At 39.2% G+C, this 24,669-nt stretch overlaps 1 protein-coding gene across 1 annotated transcript; it reads left to right on the top strand.

Annotated features, from left to right (window-relative positions):
* Window positions 1–718: 718 nt before the first annotated feature.
* On the top strand, window positions 719–22,915 carry zgc:162872 (BAR_ACAPs and ArfGap_ACAP domain-containing protein). Its single transcript, XM_049576245.1, has 22 exons — window positions 719–1,087; window positions 1,168–1,225; window positions 3,717–3,836; window positions 4,002–4,055; window positions 5,467–5,525; window positions 7,354–7,537; window positions 7,663–7,707; window positions 7,979–8,074; window positions 8,173–8,247; window positions 8,559–8,662; window positions 9,906–9,957; window positions 10,349–10,449; window positions 10,593–10,704; window positions 10,930–11,123; window positions 12,937–13,006; window positions 13,104–13,198; window positions 13,940–14,016; window positions 14,229–14,383; window positions 15,713–15,822; window positions 15,910–16,020; window positions 16,334–16,395; window positions 16,492–22,915. Exons 1-22 carry the CDS (start codon window positions 1,035–1,037, stop codon window positions 16,677–16,679), a joined length of 2,175 nt encoding a protein of 724 aa, XP_049432202.1. The 5' UTR covers window positions 719–1,034; the 3' UTR covers window positions 16,680–22,915.
* The last annotated feature ends 1,754 nt before the right edge of the window (window positions 22,916–24,669 follow it).

Raw genomic sequence — 24,669 nt, 5'->3', positions numbered from 1 at the left:
ACCTTTGTATTCATTTCTCTGCTTATTTCAATTTAATTACTCCTTTAATGTGTTTTTTATTATTATTTTAATTTTATTTATGTATTATGTATTTAAAAGTAATTTATCTATGTTTTGTGATTTTGGGACATCTCAAAAAAATAAAATAAATGACTCAATAAATAAATGAATATGACATTAAATGTAGGCATAATTTAATTGATAAAATGTGGCAAATTGATATTTCTGTTTTATTTATTCTCCTTTGTATTCATTCCTCCATTCATTATTTAGTTTTAATTAATTTATTTATGCATTGTGATTGCCAGACACTTAAATAAATACATTTAAAAAATACAAGAACAAATAAATGACTCGATAGATATATTAATATGCCATTGAATGTGACAAAAATAATATTTAAAATAAATGTAAGCATTAAGTAATTGATTAAATATGACATAAATGAATATTTCTGCTTTAATGTGCATCTTTATTTATTCATCTTTGTATTGATTCCCCTTTTAATTAATGTTAGTAGTTTTTGTATTTATTATTCATTTAAAATGTATTTATTTATGTTTTGCGATTATCGAACACTGAAATAAATAAATAAATAAATAAATAAATAAATAAATAAATAAAGTCGCAGTACCACCCCAGGTCGCAGTGTGTCGCTGTTTCCCCACTGCTGTCTGGGTCTAATCCAACCCACCCGGATGTTTGGCGGAGCAGCAGCAGCAGCGGGCTGCAGGATGCACACACAGACAGCTGTCACACTGAAAACACACTTAACACGGTTTTAATGACACTTTTATCCAACATGCGTGACAGTCAGGCGCGCGTGCACGATGCCCGATCGATCTGTGGTATATGAAACTATCGATACGGCTCGTTGAAGAAGTTTATCGGCGGTTTTTCACAGATTGTGGACGGAGTTAAGTATGAGGAGTGAGAGAGGAGCTTTTGAATGGAGCTAACCGGCTAACTGTAGGCTAACAGGGCTTAATTAACTTTATCAACAGTTTGACTCAGTGACAGTAACAGAAGACAACATGGACACACTGCTGGACTTTGAGGAGTGTGTCAAAGACTCACCTGAGTTCAGGTAAGTACACATACACACTTGAGCATCTCCAAACCGCGCATGTGCAGAAGACCTGATGAAGTTTTATTTATTCTGCTCAGGCTGAAGCTCGAGCTGTTTGAGGCGGATGTGTCTGCGCTCGAGACAAAACTGGATAAGGTACAAGTACTACTGTTACTGTGTTACTGTCACTGCTGCGCCTGCTACTCTTATTGTTTATACTACTGCTGCTACTACTGTTGATACTGCCGCTGCTGCTGATACTATCAATGTTACAACTACTAATGTTATTGTTTATACTACTGCTGCTACTACTGTGCTTCTGTCACTACTACTACTGTTGATACTGTGTGACTGTTACTACTGTTACTGTGTTACTGTGTGAGTGTTACTATTGTTACTGTGTGACTGTTACTACTGTTACTGTGTGACTGTTACTACTGTTACTGTGTTACTGTGTGAATGTTACTATTGTTACTGTGTGACTGTTACTACTGTTACTGTGTGACTGTTACTACTGTTACTGTGTTACTGTGTGAATGTTACTATTGTTACTGTGTGACTGTTACTACTGTTACTGTGTGACTGTTACTACTGTTACTACTGTTTCTGTGTTACTGTGTGAATGTTACTATTATTACTGTGTGACTGTTACTACTGTTACTTCTGTTTCTGTGTTACTGTGTGAATGTTACTATTATTACTGTGTGACTGTTACTACTGTTACTTCTGTTTCTGTGTTACTGTGTGAATGTTACTATTGTTACTGTGTGACTGTTACTACTGTTACTACTGTTACTGTGTTACTGTGTTACTGTGTGACTGTTACTACTGTTACTGTGTGACTGTTACTGTGTTACTGTGTGACTGTTACTACTGTTACTATTGTTTCTGTGTTACTGTGTGAATGTTACTATTGTTACTGTGTTACTGTGTGACTGTTGCTATTGTTACTGTGTTACTGTGTGAATGTTACTATTGTTACTGTGTTACTGTGTGACGGTTACTACTGTTACTGTGTTACTGTGTGAATGTTGCTATTGTTACTGTGTTACTGTTACTGTGTTACTGTGTGAATGTTGCTATTGCTACTGTGTTACTGTTACTGTGTTACTGTGTGACTGTTACTGTGTTACTGTGTGAATGTTACTATCGTTACTGTGTTACTGTGTTACTGTGTGACTGTTACTGTGCTTCTGTCACTACTACTACTGTTGGTACTGCTGCTGCTGCTACTGTTGATACTGTGTTGCTGTTAGCACTGTTACTGTGTTACTGTCACTGCTGCTCCTGCTGCTACTACTAGTGTTGATACTGCTGCTGCTACTTCTGCTATTAGTGTTACAACTACTACTGTTGTTGTTACTACTACTACTACTGATACTGTGTTACTGTGTTACTACTACTACTACTACTGTTACATTTAATAGTACTGCTGCTTATCGTACTACTTTCATTACTGCTATTACCACAGCTACTTCTTCTACTGTTAATACTGCTTATGCTGCTGCCACTACTACTGTTACTACTGCAGCTATTACTTCTGCTACTACTGTAGCTACAACTGTTACAGGGGTACTGATACTGTTTTTGCTGCTACCACTACTACCACTGCTGTTACTGCTACAGCTTCCACTCCTACTGTTAATACTGCTGCTACTACTACTACTACTAGTACTACTGTTACTACTACAACTACTACTCTGTTAATACTGCTGCCACTGTAGCTACTACTACAACTTTCATTATTGTTACTACAGCAGCTACTTCTTCTACTGTTAATTCTGCTGCTGAGGCTGCTACTACAACTACTACTTCTACTACTACTGCAGCTGCTGTAACAGTGGTACTGATACTGTTTTTGCTGTTACTACTACTACTTCTACCTTTACTACTGCAGCTACTGCTGTTACTGTCACTGTCAATACTACTACTACTACTACTACTACTGTTACTATATTACTGTTACTGCTGCTGCTACTACCACTACTACTACTACTACTACTACTACTACTACTACTACTAATAATAATAATACTGTTACTACTGCAGCTACTACTATTTTTACTGTTAATACTACCACTGCTACGACTACTGCTGCTACCACTGTTAATAGTATTATTGCTACCAGGCTTCTGCCGTTACTATTGTTAATGATACGAATTGGGTTAACACTGTTACCATGTTGTGTTACCACTTACTTTTACTATTACTACTACTACTATTTCTGTTATGACTAATTTTACTGTTTATATTGCTACTAACACTGTTACATCTACTGTCACCACTATTACTTCTACTGTTACTGTTAAAACTGCCGCTGCTGTGACTGCTAATGTTACACCTGTTGATACTGTTACTGCCACTATGACTACTATTACTAGTGTCAATACTGTTAATGCTACTACTTTTGCTACTGTTTGTATTATGACTTACGGAGCTGCTACTACTACTACTGTCTCTGTCACTGCTGCAGATACTTCTTCTGTGGTGTAACTTGTGTGTATCTGCTGCCCCCCTGTGGCTGACACAGTTTATATATCAATACACAATAGCTTGTTATTTTATCAACATTTGTTATTGTATACCTGTACTTATGTACCTGTGAGGAGATCTTATCTGTCTGTAATCTTTGTCTCTGACCAATCAGGTGATGAAGCTGTGCAGTAAGATGGTGGAGGCAGGTCAAGCCTACAATGCAGCCAATCAGCTGTTCCTGACCGGCCTGGCTGAACTTTCCACGTACAACAAGAAGGACGGCGTCATCACCGTATGGAGCTAATTATTGCTAATAAATGTGATGTTTTGTTATAAATTGATCCACCAATAGTTTGTCTAAGAGTGGAAAAGGCCTCAAATGGTTGGCATCTCGCTATTGTTTTCACGGTTTCCTGTGAAGTGTTTCATACTGACTTCCTGTTTTCTTCCATGTCAGAACTGTCTGAACCAGTTCAACCAGGGCCTGCAGGAAATGGTCAGCTTCCACACGGTGAGTGCACACACACACATCCTGTTTTCTGTGTATTAAATGTTTTATCCCTGTCTTTGCTTTAACATGGTGTAAGTTTGGGCTGCAACTAATTTTTTGAGTCGGGGATGAATGACCCTTCTTCTACTTCAATGTGGAAATCTGTGATCTCCAAGGTTGTGACAATCCTGTTTGGATGGAAGGACTTGTCTTCATTGTGGGGCAGTAATAATATTACTTTTTACAGTAAGGAGTAGTGTAATTAATTACCAAAAAAAATTCAGTAAAACAGTCACCCCAAAACCAAACAACTCGTTACAGCTTTACTGTTTGTTATCACGTCACCACTAACTTGAAAAACAGCATCAGTGGTTAGTCTCCAGGGAGGGTGGGTGACGGTCACAACCACGCACAGTATGGGTATAAAATACTTGACTGCAAGATTAACAGTGTATCAATCTTCATAAAAAGCTTACACCCTTTTGTGGCGCTAAGCTACAAAGACTAATGCGGTCTCATTTTTGTATTTGTTGCACTGCGTATGCACGTCTCAAAACAGCAGGCTAGTTTGCAAGATGGAAATGCTTTCCTTAGCAGCTGGAAATATTACATTTACTTTGATATTGTCAGGTGGAATGGAAAACACATCCTCAAACTGCTGGTCTGAAACACCTACTATGACCGACAACACACCATGGAACTCCAGGACATACACCCCACTGTGGAGGTCTGGTGTAGCCTCACTGGTTAAACAACCAAAACTGGATTTAACTCGTGGACAGCTGCAGGCTACAAAAAACTAATGAAACCTGCAGATAGATATGTTGTGGAGAAAATGTTGCTCCACGAGTGACTCTCCGTCTTTCACCCTGAGCCCAGGGAATATAACGATTACAGGCAACTGTAGGCCCCTATGCTAAAAAACAAAAAATCATTTGCAAGTGATCTAGCTTCAGCCACACTTACCAGCAATTACCCTGACATTAACACAAGGGCACACATCTGAATTTTGGGGAGATGTGCAATTACCAATTTTATGGGGTGTAATGGAAAGTAGTATGAGGACTAGTGTAACAAATTACTGTTGTCAGAGAGTGATAAGTAATTTTATCACTTTTGAAAAGAGTAATGAATAATATATTACATTTTTAGAGTAACCAGCCCAACGCTGCTCGTCTTGTTCCAGAGAAATAGAAGAAGCCGCTGAAATCTCTGATAGTTCAAATGGAAGATATTTGTGGACAAATGTCTGAGTTGGGGACAGTTCAGAAAATCTCACGGATAATAATTAAATAGGTTTAACAGGCTCTGGTCTGGGGGCCCCCCTGACGTCTCAGGCCCCTGGACCAGAGCCTGTTAGACCTGTTCAGTATCCATCCATCAGGTCGATGCAGCTGATGATGTTGTTTCTTTGTCTTTCTTTTGTCCTCAGATGTTGTTTGATCAGACTCAGAGAGCCATCAGTCAGCAGCTGAGCAACCTCTGTACACAGTAGGTCCAACACACACTCAGACACGGTCAACAGTTACTTGTACATATCAGGACCTCTGGTTGTGCTTTATTTATTTATTTATTTATTTTTTGTTAAGATCTGTTTTTATTGAAAGATGCTCAATTTTCAGCGCAGTTACCCAAACTTTTCCATCTGTGCATGAAAGAATAGATTTAAAAGAAAGAACAAATACACTACTGTACAGAAACAAATACACTTGTAGAAGGAGAGGCTAATTATAAGACTGATTATCAATCAATTGATCAATGCCTTTATTGTCATTGTACAGCTGTACAACGACATTAGGTGTCTCCAGTAGATCATACAGAAATTCACAGACAAGCAGACACATTAAAGACTTGATATATATGAGTATAAAAACAATAGATAACTATTAAAGCAGAGTAAGTACAATAGATTATTGCACAGTCACGAAATATTGCACATAATCAGGATATTCTCTTTAGTTGTTATTGCACATATCTTATAGCAGGGTTATTCACATGTTAATTCTTTAATGGCATTTGGGTAAAAGCTTGTTAGGAAGTGCAAGCTTTTAGGGACCTTTAGCGCCTTCCTGAGGGCAACAAGGTGAAAAAAGGTGGCAAACTGGGTGAGATGGGTCTCTGGTGATGTTTGTGGCCTGACAAAGACATTGGGTTCTGTCAATGTGCAGATAATGTCAATTTTAAAGCTTTATAAAGACTCTGACTCCTGAAAGCTTGTCCCAACAATCAGCAGCCATGGGCTCCTCTAAACAGCTGCCTAGCACTCTGAAAACTAAAATAACTGATGAAGACTAGAAGAAGATAGCAAAGTGTTTTCAGGGAGCTGTTTCCTCAGTTGGTCATGTCAGTAAGAAATGGCAGTTAACAGGAACTGTGGAGGTCAAGCTGAAAACTCTCTGAGAGAGCTGCTCGTAGGATTGTTAGAAAGGCAAATCAAACCTCTGTTTGACTGCAAAAGACCTGCAGGAAGATTTCTCAGACTCTGGAGTGGTGGTGCACTGTTCTACTGTGCAGACACACCTGGACAAATATGAGCTTCATGGAAGAGTCATCAGAAGAAAACCTTTCCTGGGTCCTCACCACAACATTCAGCCTCACAAGTTTGCAAAGGAACATGTGAACAAGCCTGATGCTTTTTGGAAACAAGTCCTGTGGACTGATGAAGGTAAAACAGAACTTTGTGGACACAATGAGCAAAGGTATGTTTGGAGAACAAAGTGTTAAACACGGGGGTGGATGGATGATGCTTTGGGCTTGTGTTGCAGCCAGTGGCACGGGGAACATTTCACAGGTAGAGGGAAGAATGGATTCAGTTAAATTCCAGCGTCACAGCATCTGTAAAAAAGCTGAAGATGAAGAGAGGATGGCTTCTACAACAGGACAATGATCCTAAACGCACCTCCAGATCCACAATGGACGACCTCAAGAGGAGCCAGCTGAAGGTTTGGCCACGCCCCTCACAGTCCCCCGACCTAAACATCATTAAACATCTGTGGATAGAGCTCAAAGAGCAGAGCATGAAGACGGCCCAAGAATCTCACAGAGCTAGAAGCCTTTTGCAGGAAGAATGGCTGAAAATCCTCCAAACAAGAACTGAAAGACTCTGAGCTGGATACACAAAGTGTTTAGAAGCTTTGATACCTGCCAAAGGGGGCGCTACTGAGCACTGACCATGCAGGGTGCCCAAACTGTTGCTTCAGGCCCTTTTCCTTTTTTGTTAATTTGAAACCATAAAAGATTTTGACCAGGGGTGCCCAAACTTTTGCATGCACCTGTATCATCATGACGTTGACGATTACAATAACGATGTGTCTCTGAGGTTCCTGCCCCAACTGCTGGAGACCAGGAGGGAGTTTGTCCGGATAGGGGACGACCTGGAGACGGCGGCAGTCAAGAATGCTCAGGTGTCTCGCCACAAACCTGGTGATGCAGAGCGGGCGAGTCACCTGCTGCTTGCCACACGCAAATGTTACCAACACTTCGCCCTGGACTACTGTCTGCAGGTACACACACGCACACACGCACACACACACACACACAGCTGCCATCATATCACATCACCGCACATTTTATTTCCATGTTTGAACAACAGAGAATGAAATATTCCGCACGTTTCAATTGTTTTCAGCTCAACACCTTCAAGACTCAGCAGAGAATCGACATCTTAAACTCAGTGAGTTGTTTAATTTTACAGTCATATTTATGTATGTTGTTGTTTTAAAGGAGTAGTTCAACATTTTGGGAACAAAGCGTATTCCTTCTGTGAGAGTGAGATGTGGAGACCAATCTTGTGTCAGGATGTGGTTAGCCTAGCTTAGCATCAAGACTGTAAGCAGGGGAAACAGCTCGCCTGGCTCTGTCCAAAGTTCAAAAATAGCGAGCTCAAAGTTTTGGATAAACAGTTGGAGTTGTTATGAAATGTGTGTATTGTTGTCTGTTGTCAGGTGTTCTCCTTCGTCCATGCTCAGTTCACCTTCTTCCACCAAGGCTTTGACCTGCTCAGGGACCTGGAGCCCACCATGAAAACCATGGCAACACAGGTCCACACCTCTGACCCCTTTGTGTCTCACTTTTATCTTAATTATCACCTAAACGTATGAAATCCAGCTCACTGTGTGTGCTTGTTTTCTCTATCCAGCTGTCGCAGTTATCATCAGACTGTGCAGTTAAGAGAAAAGACCTGGAGAACAGACACCTGCTGGTGCAGCAGAGAGTAAGAACTTGCCACTGATAACTCTATCTTTATTGTATAGGCCAGTGTTCATTTTGAGAGTTATTATAGATTTAGTCTTGTGTTGTTGTCTGTTGTCTCTCCACACCACTCTCATGTCTGTGCAGTGAATGTGAGGCTACTTAGCTTAGCATTAAGACTGGAAATGGGTGGAAACACCTTGTCTGGCTCCACTCAAATGTAATAAAATCCACCTAAAACTCACTGGCATGTTGTATGTTTAATCCGTACAATAACCAAAAGTGTTCTGTGCATAGCGCCACCTGAAATTGTTGTTTTGTCTGTGTTCTCAGGATGCTTCAGGAGAGCCAATGGTCAGCCCTTGCCCTGGGAGTGATGACATCATCCAGGGTTACCTCTTCAAACGCTCCCGAAGGAAATCCAAAACCTGGAAGAGGTACAGTGCTACTGGTTTTTCTGCTGATCAAGGAGAGCTTCAATTAAAGGTCCAGTGTGTAATATTTAGAGGGATTTAGTGGTGTCTAGTGGTGAGGATTGCAGATTGCAACCAGTTGAAACTTCTCCTGGTTAGAATTCCTACAGTGTTTATTGTTCAGGAGGTTTTTACCAGGAGCTTAATTATCTGCAGATGTCTTTTCCTCTCCAAAACAAATGGTCCAGTTAATTTAAACCAGTAAAACCAATGCATTTAGGGATAGACCGATATGGATTTTTTAGGGCCGATGCCGATACCCTTTTTTTTCCCATCACCCTTAGCCGATAACAGAATATGGACTGCCGATTTTCTTGAACCGATATTTGGGGCCGATACTGCTTTTGCTCCCTCAATTTACATCAAAAAAATGACACAATGATAATAAATATTACAGGCCTCAAGTTTAAAATAAGAAACATTTATTGAACAGTAAAAAATACTAAAACAAGATGGAAAGTTGAGGTAGAACAGGTAGAATATTATTATTATTATTATTATTATTATTATACATTCAAATAAAAAAAAGAGTTCAGTGCTCTTAAATCTTCCAGTAATGTCTTTATAAAATAAACAAATATTTAAGCTAAAGCATAAATAAAACAACAACTACTGTACACGGTAGGATTCGCTGCATGTGCGCTGCAGGGTCTTCCAGCAACACAGAGCTGCCCGTGGATGCCTGTCTGTAAATCATGGGAAAAATAAATCCGCAAACTCACGTGCGTATTGGCCGATGCCGATACAAGTAAAAAACTCAAATATCGGCCCAATATATCGGCCGGCCGATGTATCGGTCTATCCTTACAATGCATAAAGAAGTTACACAAAAAGTGATCCAACGCTCACTGGAGAGGCCTGTAATTACAGTGGCTGATGAGAAACTGTGAATGAGCCTATCTAGAGCCAGTGTTTGGTTTGTCCATCCTGGGCTACTGTAGAAACACAGTGGTGCAACATGGTGATCTCCATAGACGAGGACATGCTCCCCATGTAGATATAAATGGCTCATTCTAATGAAAACATGATTCCTTATTTTCTGGTGATTATAGACTAAAGAAAACATACTTTTTGCCAACATATCCCCCTTAACCTGACACACTGGACCTTAAAAAGTGTGTATTTAATCTGTGTGTATGTGTTTGTTAAGGTCTTATATCATTCATAATAGGACTAAACTTTATTCTAATATTCAAACTCATTTCAGGTGCTGGTTTTTCATCAGAGACAATCAACTCACTTACAGGAAGTCACACAAGGTACAACTGCTCATTTATTCAAAGTGATGTGGCATGTCTCAGCACGTCTCGGCAGGTCTCAGTTTGGGTTAGAAATACTGAATTTAAACAGAAACTTAGAACCATGTTTATTGTCCCTGACTGAGGTCTGATTCTCGATAGTTACAGATTTTGTTTTTGCATCTTTACAAAGTGTTTTAGTGTTTTATTATTGATTGACTGCAGCTTTTTTTTCCCAGAGAATATTAACAAAACCTCAGACATATATAATTACTTTAACCTGGAAAACGCACAGAGGAGATGAAAGTGCTACATGATGTTATTTTGGTGCTGAAATAAAACAAATAAATTAAAGAACAGATGATGAACGAACAGAAGGAATAACATTGGAGTGTTTGTGTTCATGTTGCAGGAGGAAGCCGTGGTTCTGTTTGAGGACCTCAGACTGTGTGCTGTCAAATCACTGGAGCACATCGACCGACGTTTCTGCTTCGAGCTGCTCTCTGTTCAGAAGTAAGACTGTCACATTATTCTGTTACTGTTTGTTTTCATCAACAAATCTCATGTCCTGTGGCTCTCACTTTCAAGCCCTTTGGTTTTACAGAAGTCGTAGATCTTTAAAAAACAAAAACATATAGTTTTATTTTTCTTGTCAGATGCTGTGCTCTGCAGGCAGACTCGGAGCAGCTGAAGCAGGCCTGGCTCAGCGCTCTGCAGGGCAGCATCGACCTCGCCTACAGGGAGAGAGCCGACGTTCATATCACACAGGCAGGTTCAAACTGACATATTACATCATCTCTTCACATTCATTTTCTGTCAACAAAAACTAACCTATTATAAACTTTTAATATGTTCTAATGTAGAAATCTTAATCTGTCAAGTAAGTAAAGCTGTCAAGAAAGTAAAGCATGAAAAGAAAATACTCAAGTAAAGTACATCTAAGTGCAGCACTGTTATTATTGTAACACAGACTTTATCCCTGCCTGTGCACAGCCTAAAGAGCTCCCCCCTCTCCCGTGTGGTGGGGACGCCTCCCCGGGGCCCCCTGCTCAGAGGCTGCCAGCGCTGAGCATGGCCCTCAGTGGCCCTGGGAACCTGCGGTGTTGTGACTGCGGCGAGGAGGATCCTCGCTGGGCCTCCATCAACTTGGGAATTACCATGTGCATTGAGTGCTCTGGCATACACAGGTAACAGGAGTCGCTCGACATCACAATATTATATTTTATACCAGTGGTTCCCAACTGGTCTAGCCACAGGGACCAGATTTCTCCCTAGTCGATAGTTCAGGGTCTACACGGTTTAATACATTCAGTATCTTATTAGAGTTTGGCCATGTCGTTGAGCTAGTTACTCACTCTACAGCAGGAAATGGCACGAAAATAAAGTGTGTTTTTTACAAACTTGACACGTTTTCAAGTCATTTTGTGGTCTATTCAGAATGGACCCACAACCCACCTTCGGACCGCGACCGATCGGTTGGGAACCACTGTTTTTTACTGTAGAAAATACATATTTTATTCAGTACACTTTACTGTTTGACAGGCATGTCACCATACTAATGCAGATGCTGGTTAACATGGGGCTGTCCTCAACAACCGTGGTTCGAAAACTCAGTCAATCCTATCAGACTTTAACACCCAGTGCATAAAAGGTTGAGTTTCACTTTCACTGCGCCTGACGTTTTGCTGCTTTATCCGTGCCTAGAGTATGCTCTGTGCTGTAAGACTGTGAAGCAGTCAATAACTAAACGATATATATATATATTCTGACAGTGCTCCAGATGAATAGTAGATTTCAAAAAATAGAAAATCAAAACATGGCGGCAGATGTTTTCATTGTTACGGGTCGCCACAAATAAATTAATGTGTGGGAAAGCCTAATAAATCCCATATACTTAAACAAACACTCCTTTATTAACAAGATTTATATATAATTTAAATTGTATTATTGATCCCTGATGATCCGCCTCCAACACAAAGTACTAGTCTATGTGGGTTCATCAGATTTTGTGGGCAAGGAAACATATTTTAATATACAGCCCACAGTAAATAAACATTTCTCCTCTACTGTCGTAGTTGTTCAGGACTTGTCCATGTAATATGTGATAGTTGGTCTTTGTAGTATTTGTCCTGCCTCTCCTTGACTATGATTGGTCGGCTTTATAAAATGATTTAGGGTTCCCACGGTCATGGAAAACCTGGAAAAGTGTTGGAATTTCAAAGGCCTGGAATGTCAAGCAAGGCAGATTAAATCAGACAACTTATTTGATGCTTGATACAAATGGAAAACTTGCACAGTTCTCATTTTTCATGACTTTTACCAGCCAAGCCTTCTGCTTTTAGACGTTACATGTATATGCGACATAGTGTGGCGGCGTTTGTTACAGGAAGTGAGACTCTCCTGCACGTGTGTGTGTAAAAAAGTACAGTAACCAGGCCGACAAGTGCAGCAGACACAGTGAAGTGCAAGCTTCTATGAAATGAAAATTTTATTAAGAGTCCTTGAAAATTCTGTCAGTGAAAATGTGTGGGAACCCTGATGATGAAATCAGTGTTTACCAACATTTTACATAGTACTACATAGCACATAGTACTGAATGGACTCTCAGTGCCTCATCATGCTGCTGGTGTTTGTAGCAGAGTGTAAATACACAAAGAATTAACAAAATGATGCTGGCCTCAGAAAATACACTTTAGTTTTTGACGAGTTGAGGTGGAGCTGTAGGTGCAGCTTGTGTCCATGTTCCACATGTTTTTGTTGTTCTTCCTTTGGAATTTAACTGCAGACTAGAACACTTGTAGGTGTACATGTATATGTTGCCCTGTCAGGTCCTGAAGAATTGCATCCCTGCTCCCTACAGTACAAGAGAAAAACTAGTACTGCCATGTTTACAGAATTTTGGCATCAACTCGGTACCCAAGTATCAGTACCCATGACACTGTATGATATTATTCATGTGATGTGACTTAACAAATATATGTGATGTCATGATGTTTCCAGGAGCCTGGGTGTCCACCTGTCCAAGGTGAGATCTCTCACTCTGGACTCATGGGAGGCTGAACAGCTGAAGGTAATGGCAACCCAAAACTCTCCCATTGTATACTCGAGATCTTACCCTCTCTGATGGTGTATATTGACAACAAACTCTTCTTCTTCTTCACCTGTAGCTGCTCTGTGTTCTGGGAAATGATGTCATGAACCGGATCTATGAGGCGCGATGTTCAGAGGAGGGGCGGATCAAACCCAGAGCCGACAGCCCGCGGTAAAATCACTTCTAATTGATTTTTGTATCTCGTTAGTGAGACATTAAAGGGTAGCTGGTATTTTTCAACCTGGAACCCATTTTCACATGTTTTTTTGTCCAAGTGACCAATGGGAACAACAGTTTTTGAAACTGGAAGGCTGTAGCCAGTAGCGAAACAGGCTGCAATGTAATCACTCAAAGCAATTATACACTGTCACCTTTTTGTCACTGACAGGCTTTGATTGTTTAAAGTGTTTGACATTATGGAAAGGATCCCTACAGAGATAAACCGTTTTGTTAGAGTAAAATCCTTTTTGTTTAACCATAAACAGCCCTGAAATTGCCATCGCCAAATACACCAGACTCCATTTAAATAAACAGTAATTTTTGCGTGTATAGAGGCATCATGTTTTCACATCTAACTGGGTGAATTAAGGGTTTATTTTAACCAGTGTAGAGTTGGTGATTGTTAGAACAGTAGACAGAAAAACTAGGAGGGCTTTTGTGAGTCAGTTAGACACAAAAACGTGGGGAAAAGGGTCCAGGTTGAAAAATACCAGAGTTGTCCTTTAAGTCAGGGACTTGGGCCCTGTTATACTGTTTTAAGTGTCAAGTGTTATTTACAGCTTTAGAAATGCTTAACTTTAGCCTGCTTTTCTGTCGATCTAAAAATGATAACGCAGGGTGTTTTTGGCTGCTGATAAGTAAGAAAACTAAACATAAAAAAAAAAAAAATGTTCTTTTTTTTCATCGCTCCAGGACGGAGAAAGAGACATGGATCAAAGAGAAATATGTGGAGAAGAGATTTGTGCAGAGCAGCAGCTCAGCTGGAGCTCGTAAGTCTAACAGAAAAGTGAAGTTATTTAAAAAGACCGAAATGTCTCAACAACCATTTGGGAGTTTGCCATGAAGTTTGGTTCAGACTATTATTATCAGAAACCTGATTTCTCCAGCTAGAGTTCTCCCAAACAAAGACAATTTCCCACCCTGATTTCATGCACATAAACAGGTTTTAATTATTAGCTTTTATCGGTGTTGTCTTTTTCAGATGGTGGAAAAGGCGAGGCCGGGCTGCGTCTGTATCGGGCTGCGCTGGCTGGAGACCTGATTGCCATGGCAGCAGCATTGGCACAGGGGGCAGAGGTCAATGGGAGTATCGCTGAGAAAGGGGGACACACTGCTCTAATAGGAGCTGCTGTCGGGGTGAGGAGGCACCGTGAACACAAAATATAATGATGCAATTATAACAAAACTCTGCTACAAGTAAAAGTCGTGCATTCAAAACTGTACTTCAGTAAAATAAATAATAATAATAATAATAATAAAGCTTTATTGCAGACACAGGTCCATATAACACAACATACAGTATAAATAGTAAAAAAAAGGAAATACAAAAAATTGTGCATATTATAAAATATACAAGCTATTGCACCAATGCCGTCTCAGGTTAGAAGTGAATCTATAGCAGCTTTTCAGGGGGCTGACTATGGCTTCAATTATGTGGTTCTCTGACTTGCCCAGGCGACACATAAAACTAAACATCAGCTGTCTTAAGAGTGTCTCACAGGTTGCCACTCTAGTGGACACGAACAACTGACTGGCACTATGCCACCTAGGGACACAAAGCAGCAACCTCATTGCATCATTCTATGCTACCTTGAGCCTCTGCATACTCTTTTTCTTATAGTTAGACCACAACTGAGCAGTGTATAACGGTGTGATGTAGGTTCTGAACAGGGAACACTTCAGAGTCAGAGCACATAGAAAACTTCCTTATAAGCATGTTAGCTTGAGAATAAATTTTACAGCGCTGTCGAAAGAGGTCTGAATGAATCAGCAAAATGTAGTAAATGTTTTAATTTTATGCTCATTTTTACTCCCTTTTATACTGCTGGGTAGTTTAATCTACAGCAGTGCATCATATTCTATAAGATCATCTCTAAAAAGTCAGAAAAACAGCCCCATTTTTAGCATAGAGATTACTTTTCCAGCTGATCCGCTTGGATCCTCTTCATTTAGCTTAAGAGGTAGGAGAATAACACTTGCAATGTTCCTAAAAGTCCAGCTGAAGTGAAGCCTCAGGTAAAGCAACCCAATTGCCAGAAGAAATGCTAGCATTGTTTCTGCAAATCAAGGATACATTACCTTTGGACATTATTATGTAGCAGATATGTTGATACTTTACATTTCATCAAGTTTCAACCACTCTGTGGTTAATGTGTGGTTGCTGGAAAAACGACCAAAGGTTGCTAAAAGATCAACCAGTTGTGTTAGCTGTTGATCTTGAACAGTGGTCTGCAGCTTGGCAGTCGTCTTACCTAGGTGACACACCATCCACGTTCCCCTCCTCCTCCCAGTGACAAAGTCAGCTGATATACTGTGTCACTTTAGAAATGTTGATATGATACATATGAAATGTATAAATGTGACATATTTGTGCTTTGCAGAAACAACATTTTCTTCCGGGGAGTAAAAGAGCACTTCAAGTCTTCACCTGTGCCTGTTGGTTGTATTTCTCTCTGCTGTCTGCAGGGGTCACTGTTAGCTTGTGAGTTCCTGCTGCTGAACGGAGCAAACGTCAACCACCGAGACCAGAGAGGACAGGGAGCACTGCATGCTGCTGCCACCGCTGGACACACAGGGTAATCACAAACACACACACAGCCACACACTGACCCTGTTTAAATGAACTGGGATAAACTCCTCTGATTTTCCTTGGCTGTGTGTAGACAGGTGTGTTTGCTGCTGAAGAGAGGAGCCAATCAGTATGCTGTAGACGAGAGGGGACAGGACCCATTGGCCATCGCCGTAGAAACAGCCCATGCTGACATCGTCACACTGTGAGTGATTGCTTTATATTAATATGCAAAGAGTGTTTAATATGGTTGTGGAAGCTTCAGTTCATATTGAGTCAGGATGTAGTTAGCCTAGCTTAGCATAAAGACTGGAAGCAGGAGGAAACAGCTAGCCATGCTACATGGCCACTCCTGTGTTGCATTTTGGGTCCTGTACCTTGTATACATTATACACGGTCCAGAACAAGAACCCTACTGTCCACTTGTGTCGTGAGCTTCTTCACTGATGAGTTAACTTTTAGTACAGGTAGGCTACCAAACACTAGCCTACGACTTACATGTTGATTGAAATGTTTAGACTGCGGATGGCCAGGATGAACGAAGAGATGAGAGATTCAGAAGGAGTCTTTGGAGCTGTGGGTGAGTAGACAGTCAGCATGAAAAATCACACGCTCTAATATACACTGTATGTACAGTGTGTACACAGAAGCACACTGACCGTAAATCTTTCCTCAGGAGACGACCAGACGTTTCAGGACATCTTCCGTGACTTCAGCGACATGGCGTCACATGCCCCAGAGAGGCTCACCAGACGGCAGTTCAGCCGCGGAGGCGAGGAAGAGGAGGAGGAGGGGGTGGAGGGAGGTGCAGGAGGAGGAGAAATGGTGAATAGCCAACATAGTGTTGAGAAGAGGACAGAATGACAGAAGCTGAGAATGGGAGCCTCTCGGACTGCAGACCCTCTCCACTCCATGACCACTGGGTTACCACGGTAACAGTTTGGATGGAGAAGCGTTAATTTTAACCTCTAGAAGAGTTGACTGACTGCTTCATGTAAACGATGTCTATAAAATGTTCTAAAACATAGCAGATATGATAATATAGTGGAGTATACTCTTTACAGTAACATTGAAAGTATACTTTATGTACGGTTACTGCAGTTGGAAAAAGTGTTACTAGTATTCACGACGACGGAGGAGAAACTTAATTTCATCATCAGTTAATCTGCAAATTATTTTCTGTGTAGATCGTTTGGTCAAATAGTCACATTGACTTAATACTCACATACTCAAATAGAAGCAGACAAGTGTTTTTCTTTAACTTATTATGATATAAATATTGTGTGCACAATGCTGTAGGATAATGAGATCATCGGCGTTTAGGTTGGTTCACTGTAAGGCTCGTTTTATCATGCAGCTCTGTTTGCCACAGAACATGAAGGCTCCATTTATGACACAAAGAAAGTGCATCAAACACTCAGCAACCACAACAGGAAGAGGATATTGCTTATGTTTTCCCCTCGTAGCTATCGGTAGCTATCCCCAGTTATCCCCAGTAGAGGAAATGGAAGACTGAGGAACAACTCAAGTATCTGTGGAAAACAAAATGCAGTGTGTTCAATGTTGTTGGTAGTTTCAGTGCATCATTTATCCTGTTCTTGTACTGGCAGCTCATTTAGGTTTTATTATAAGCTCTTTTTAGAGATCGCGCTATAGAGCCGCTACAAAGTCCCTTTATCACAGCACCTTTGTTTTTTGACACAGAACCAAACAACAGTGGCATCATGCCACTCCAGTATGTGATTTTAGACAGCTTACCGGCATGACGGGCATGACAAGTACCACAACAGCATTGGCCTCTAGTTGTAGCTCATATAACATATGTGTCGGCAGTGCTTTGTAAACAGTAAGAGTGGCGTAACATGGCAAGGACATAATTTACCTTCCCTGTTATATGGCAGCTGATCTCATCCTTTGCTCGGAGGGTGAGGAGCTGCCGGACCTCCTTTTTCCCAATTTTCGGGCATTTTGTGGCCGCTGTTCTTCTTCGAGTTAGCTGCTAACTGCTATCAGCTGCTTTTTAAATCCCCCACAGTGGGCCGCACGCATAACACATCATCAAAACACCCCACCCAGGCCACCCACGATCCCGTCCTGCTGGCTGTCGTCTTTATACAGACATTGTTTCGGTGCTGTTACTACCTCTGATGCCAGCTTAAAGGCGAGACCACTCTGTCCCCCCATTCCACAATTGTACCCTTTACACAGCACAGAGAGGAGGAATTACAGCATGAAAGTCACGCCTTGAAGATGCAGTGGAAAAGGGTCTATAGAAAAAGTTCTTTTACATGGCAGAGAAAACTTACAAAATATGTAAACAAAGAGTTAAAACCAGCTGATTGGTTGTTTTCTAGATTGTTGCTTAGTCCATTGTTGACTTTTCATCTAGCGCCATTGTCAGTTCAGTCAGTTCTGTCACTGAACAAATGCCTAGGATTTGAGCTGTTTATGGCTGTTCCAGATGATAGAGTTTGAGAGTCTGAACAGTTCAGCAGGACGTTCAGGGTGACAGTGACGTAAACAGGTTAAGTTAGCTCTCCAGGCTAATGTGCACTAACTCCATTTATGTGAATCGAAATGTGACACCAGTAGGGTGGCAGCGGTGCAGGAACCATCTCAGAAAATATCCCAGTTTTACAGAACCATTAGTTCTGTCAGTTACAATGACCTTTAAAGTAATGAAAATAGTAGGGCTTTTTTTTTAGTTATAAGACTTTTCTATTTCTATAATTAAAACTTGCAACAATTTTTTAAAATGGAAGCATGGGGAGATTCTACGTCCAGTTGCATTTTTTTAATACTGTAGATAAGCAAATGCATACAGTATGATAACCGTCAAATTCTATACCATGGTATACCTCAAATATAGACCAGAGACTGTGTTGTGTTAGGTTGCTGTGAGCTGTAATTCACCACTTCTGATCAGAAAGAAAAAGAAAAAGTTATCTCAGAGTCTGATCGGTCAAAGCCTCTCTTCCTCCAGGCAGCTGCCTCCGTCTGACTCAGACTCAGCCTAGTCTAGGTCCACTGAAAGCAAGGAACGCTCACTCTGCAGCTAAATCTGGGGACTGACACATTCCCAAAAGTAAACAGCACACTGAGTGACCAAAAACTGCTCAACCTGAAAAATCACTCTGACTAATTAATCCAATCTTTTAGGGGGCGGCCCTAGTTAAGAATGACGCAAAATACATCTGGACTGAGACACAGCTGTAGAAATTTTATTTGAATTACATTTCAAACCTCGTATGGGTTTCTTTACACATTCATTTATTTGTGGCAGCCCGCAATGATCAAAACATCTGCTGCCACAAATAGATTGTCTATTTTTGGAGTTGGACTGTTAGTTAGCAGCGCTGTTGATAGATATACTGTTGAGTTATTTATAGCACTACACTGTCTGAGTGCAGAGTGTACTCTTACACAGATGGAGCAGCGGAACGTCAGGTGCATTGAAAGTGAAACTTTAACATTTATTCTACTGGGTCTTAACTGGTTCTAACTTGCCTCTGCAGCAGCCGCTCCTCTCGATCTGATCTGATCAGCTCTGAATTGATAAACAGATCAATTATCCACACCGCGATTCACAAAGTACTGCTAAGGGGGAAAAAAGAGCTCCGTCTGCATGGACCCGTAAAAACATCTGAATTTAGAGAAGGGACACACACATTTTAAAGGAAAAAAAAAGTTTTTTAGTATAAGAATAACACTCCCAATGTGGTTTGCATCACATTTGCAAAAGTTACGTTTCATGTGGTGTTTTGCAGTCCAGACTTTCTTAACTCAATCTTGAAATGATAAAAAAACAACAACAACTGTGGCTGGCAGTCTGAACAAGCCCTGAGTCTTGTTACATTTCTGTTCATAACCAAAAACATAGTTTGTCACTTCCAGTCTTTATGCTAAGCTAGGCTAACACTTCCTGACTTCATCTTGCTGTTTGCAAGAAAACAAAGAAGCCTTATTTGATTCCAGTTACTGTCAGAGCGCCAGAGACCCCATAAAGCTGATTTATGCTCAGTGTTAGATACGGACACGGATGGACCCCTCTCTCTATACTCTGCGTTCTCTGTATTTGTGCATGTTTTCTGAAAGCTTTCGGGTGCAGACAAAACTGAGCAGTATCATTAGAGATCATGGGGGCATTTTAGCGTACTTCAGCAAGATAGGACCACTGGACTCAACAAAGACATTTTAAAAATGGCGTAAAGGATTGAATCATTAATACTGTAAAAACAGTTTTTCGTCCATACTTCCCAATGTACTTAATGGCCTCATAAACCACAGCCATCTACGACACTGCCTCGGTTAAAAGTTACATTATCAGGACCTCCTCCACCTTCGCCATGTTTGTTGTTGTCAGAAACTTTTGACCCTCCAGTGCCAGCTAGCGAATGTGGCATGGGGGTATGAGAGCAGTAACGGTCTCAAAGTTTGAAATGAACGTATGTATTTTGTATGTAAAGGGAGTTTAAATAAGCCCTTACCTGTTTACAGTGCTGTGATGATGTCACAAAGGGAGTTGGTCACCTGTTCAGCCTCCATCATGTTGGTGCGGTTACATGAATCTACACCCCTAAAATGTTATTTAAGAATATGAATAGTTTCCATCAGTTAAAGTCCCTTCTGTCTGTATTTAATGAGCAGCACACGTTTAATTTAAATCCTCTTGTTATTCGAAGAAAAGATGCTCTAACTGTTTCACTGTGACTTAAAATAATGTCAGATATATCTGTTCATGTTGTTGTTAACAACAGTACAAAGAAAAAACTGAAGTACACTGTGTTGAAGGCTCTGGAAACATCCCAGAAATCCAGAAGTACAGTATGATCAAAAGTTCTAATCCTCTAATAGTTAAATGAAATCAAACCCTGCTTTTTTTCAGCCACAGCAATTTAATGTATTATTATTATTACTATTTTTTATTTATTTATTTTTTTAATGTAATTTACTGAATGATTATCTTTCTTTATTGCAGTTTTCATTGCTTGTGGTGGAGTCTGCCATTCTTAAAGACTGCTTTTAGCTTGGACACAAACAGTAGGACGGTGTAATAGACTTGAGTTTCTGGGGGCAATTGAAGTTGTGATCTCAAAGCCACCAGACTCCACTGACAAAAACAGTCATTTTACTTGGCAGAACACAAAGTTGCTGGTCTACCTAAAACTGATCTGTTAGTGTGTAAGGTGAGGCAGAGCAAATACTCAAATGCAGCGTACCTTTACACTAATATTGACTGGTTTTTTTAGGTGTCTGAAATACATTTCTGTCCACAGCGGTGCATTGTTAAGCTTTCATGCAGGTAGATTTGGTTTATCAAAGATGATAACAGGACAACAGAGAATATTTTTAAACTAGGGTATGCAGCAGAGTATCATAATATTTTATGAGGCAATATCATATGATCACAAGTATCTTTTTTTTTTTTTTAAATTATATGGATTATTGATATTAAAATTCAAATTAAACTTAAGGTAGGTAACTACTAGAATAATAAAATCAATTGCTTTTTCAGTCCACTAGATACATTTTACTGCTGCAGAAAATGGCTTAAGTGAGATGGACAGACTGAAACAGGGTGTCTACAGTAGTGTTCATTTTGAACTGACATCGGTGTGTTGTGTGTGTGAAATAGTACTTATACATGTGTCTCACACACACATACACATACACATAAATATATGTATATTTAAAGTGTATTTCTGTTGCAGGTTTGGTCTTAAAATTCATATAAAGTGGTATTTAAAAAGGCCTTAAAAAGTCTTATATTTAACTTGGTTATATCTGTAGACAAGCAGTGAAAACTTTATCTTATTAGTGAAAACAGATGCTGACAAAGTTTTCCTTCAGGGACGTAATTTACAGTTAAAAAAAGATAATTAATCGCAATATATTTTATCACAATACTCAGCATATCGCAACATATATTATATTGCAGTAATACCGCATCATGACTTAAGTATTGTGATAATATTGTATCGTGGTTCCTCTGGTGATTCCCACCCCTTCTGTAAATGTTGACAACAGCAATCAACAATTTTGCGAATTTCACGTCTTTGCGCCTGAAATCAACTGCCAGTTTTCTGCCCCGAAGTGATTGTTGTTATTCGTGTGACGTCAATGGGATTTGGTCTATAATTTAATACATAAATAAAGTTGATTTGATTTTGTGATTTTATAAATCCATTAAATGGCTATTGCTGAAAAAATGCAGCCCATAAATAGAATCAAAAACTGGGTTTGATTTCATGAAAAACTGCTGAGTGAATAATGAACAGCTACTTAACAGAGACAGCAAACTAGCTCGAGGACATGGCCAAATGCAAGTATGAATGAATATATTAAACCGTGTGGACCTTGAACTAATCACTAAGGAAAAATCTGGACCAGCTGGGAACCACTGGTATAAAGTGCCTTCTGGCAGAGTTTACTCCAAGATGTCACCACATTTTCTAGGTCAGGATTCAACCTCACAACCCGTCCTTCACTCTGTGGAGCTGAACATTTGACTGAAGTTTTATTTGATGTTTTGCTTCCATCTGTTTGTTTCTTTTCTCATTTGTGTTCATAAAGGGATTTAATATATAGCTGCTGCAGAGCTACGTTTATCCGTTTCTTTAGACACTTTATCAATGTGTTTCAGATGTCTCATTTCAGTTTGCTGTGTCTTTGGGTGAAACCAGGTTGCAATATTTTTGTTTTTATGAATGAAGACTGATGTGGACCAACAGAGTGTAAAGACAGAGTCCATCCCTGAAGCAGAGCACAACTGCTGTTACAGAACATCAGGTTTTTACTGATTTATTAGGAAATATTCATTTTTAAAGCCTCAGACCTGCTGAAAAAACCTCACTGCATCATTTAAAAATATGATGGAGGAGCAATATGACGTGTTTTATTCTGCTTCAGGGGGGATTTTCAACATTTCATTCCAGACTGCTACTGCTTAATAAAAACTTGTTAATACGTGAAGACGACTGTCTGTTGCTTTCTTCAGGGTTCAGTCTCTGTAGGCACCTTTAGGCAGTTATCATGATTGTTCTTTCATTTATCTTACAGGACCCACCCAGTGATACTGTTCTTAACGCATTCTTGGTTTTCAAAACACCCTTAATCTGACTAATTAACTAATTAAACATGGAATGAATATGGATTGAAATAAAGGGATCTAAAGCCCATGTACTGTATTTATTTGTATTAGCTTTTTGTCAGCCACATTTGCTAATATTCTTTTTTTTTTTTAATATAATTTTTGTTATGTATTAAGTAATGATAACGGTTTAATTCAATTCCAGGAAAATTACCAGATTCTTGATGACATACTATACTCTGACTCTTTTTCTGCCATTTTTGATGACATACTATACCATGATGTTTTTACATGCTTTTTGACGACATACTACACTATGACGTTTTTCATGGTTGTTGTCGACATCCTGTGCTATGACTTCTTTTTCTTTCTTTTTTTTTTTTTTTTTTTTTAACAATTTTTGACAACAATACCACTGACCACTATTCAATGACTTCTTTTCATGTTTTTTGATGACATTCTATGACTTCTTATGACACACTATACTGTGACATGCAATAGTATGACTTTTTATGACATACTATACTATGACTTTTTATGGCATACTATACTATGACTTTTTATGACATACTATACTATGACTTTTTTATGGCATACTATACTATGACTTTTTATGACATACTATACTATGACTTTTTATGACATACTATACTATGACTTTTTATGGCATACTATACTATGACTTTTTTATGACATACTATACTATGACTTTTTATGGCATACTATACTATGACTTTTTATGGCATACTATACTATGACTTTTTATGACATACTATACTATGACTTTTTTATGGCATACTATACTATGACTTTTTATGGCATACTATACTATGACTTTTTTATGGCATACTATACTATGACTTTTTATGGCATACTATACTATGACTTTTTATGGCATACTATACTATGACTTTTTATGGCATACTATACTATGACTTTTTATGGCATACTATACTATGACTTTTTATGACATACTATACTATGACTTTTTATGGCATACTATACTATGACTTTATGACATACTATACTATGACTTTTTATGATATACTATACTATGACTTTTTTATGGCATACTATACTATGACTTTTTATGGCATACTATACTATGACTTTTTTATGGCATACTATACTATGACTTTTTATGACATACTATACTATGACTTTTTATGGCATACTATACTATGACTTTTTATGACATACTATACTATGACTTTTTATGGCATACTATACTATGACTTTTTATGGCATACTATACTATGACTTTTTATGACATACTATACTATGACTTTTTATGGCATACTATACTATGACTTTTTTATGGCATACTATACTATGACTTTTTATGGCATACTATACTATGACTTTTTTATGACATACTATACTATGACTTTTTATGGCATACTATACTATGACTTTTTATGACATACTATACTATGACTTTTTTATGGCATACTATACTATGACTTTTTATGGCATACTATACTATGACTTTTTATGGCATACTATACTATGACTTTTTTATGGCATACTATACTATGACTTTTTATGGCATACTATACTATGACTTTTTTATGGCATACTATACTATGACTTTTTATGGCATACTATACTATGACTTTTTTATGGCATACTATACTATGACTTTTTTATGACATACTATACTATGACTTTTTATGACATACTATACTATGACTTTTTATGGCATACTATACTATGACTTTTTATGACATACTATACTATGACTTTTTATGGCATACTATACTA

Source organism: Epinephelus fuscoguttatus, linkage group LG5 (genome assembly GCF_011397635.1).
Source record: "Epinephelus fuscoguttatus linkage group LG5, E.fuscoguttatus.final_Chr_v1".
Lineage (NCBI taxonomy): Eukaryota > Metazoa > Chordata > Actinopteri > Perciformes > Serranidae > Epinephelus > Epinephelus fuscoguttatus.
The sequence above is the reverse complement of the archived record's forward strand: the minus strand, read 5'-3'. Positions and strand labels throughout refer to the sequence as shown.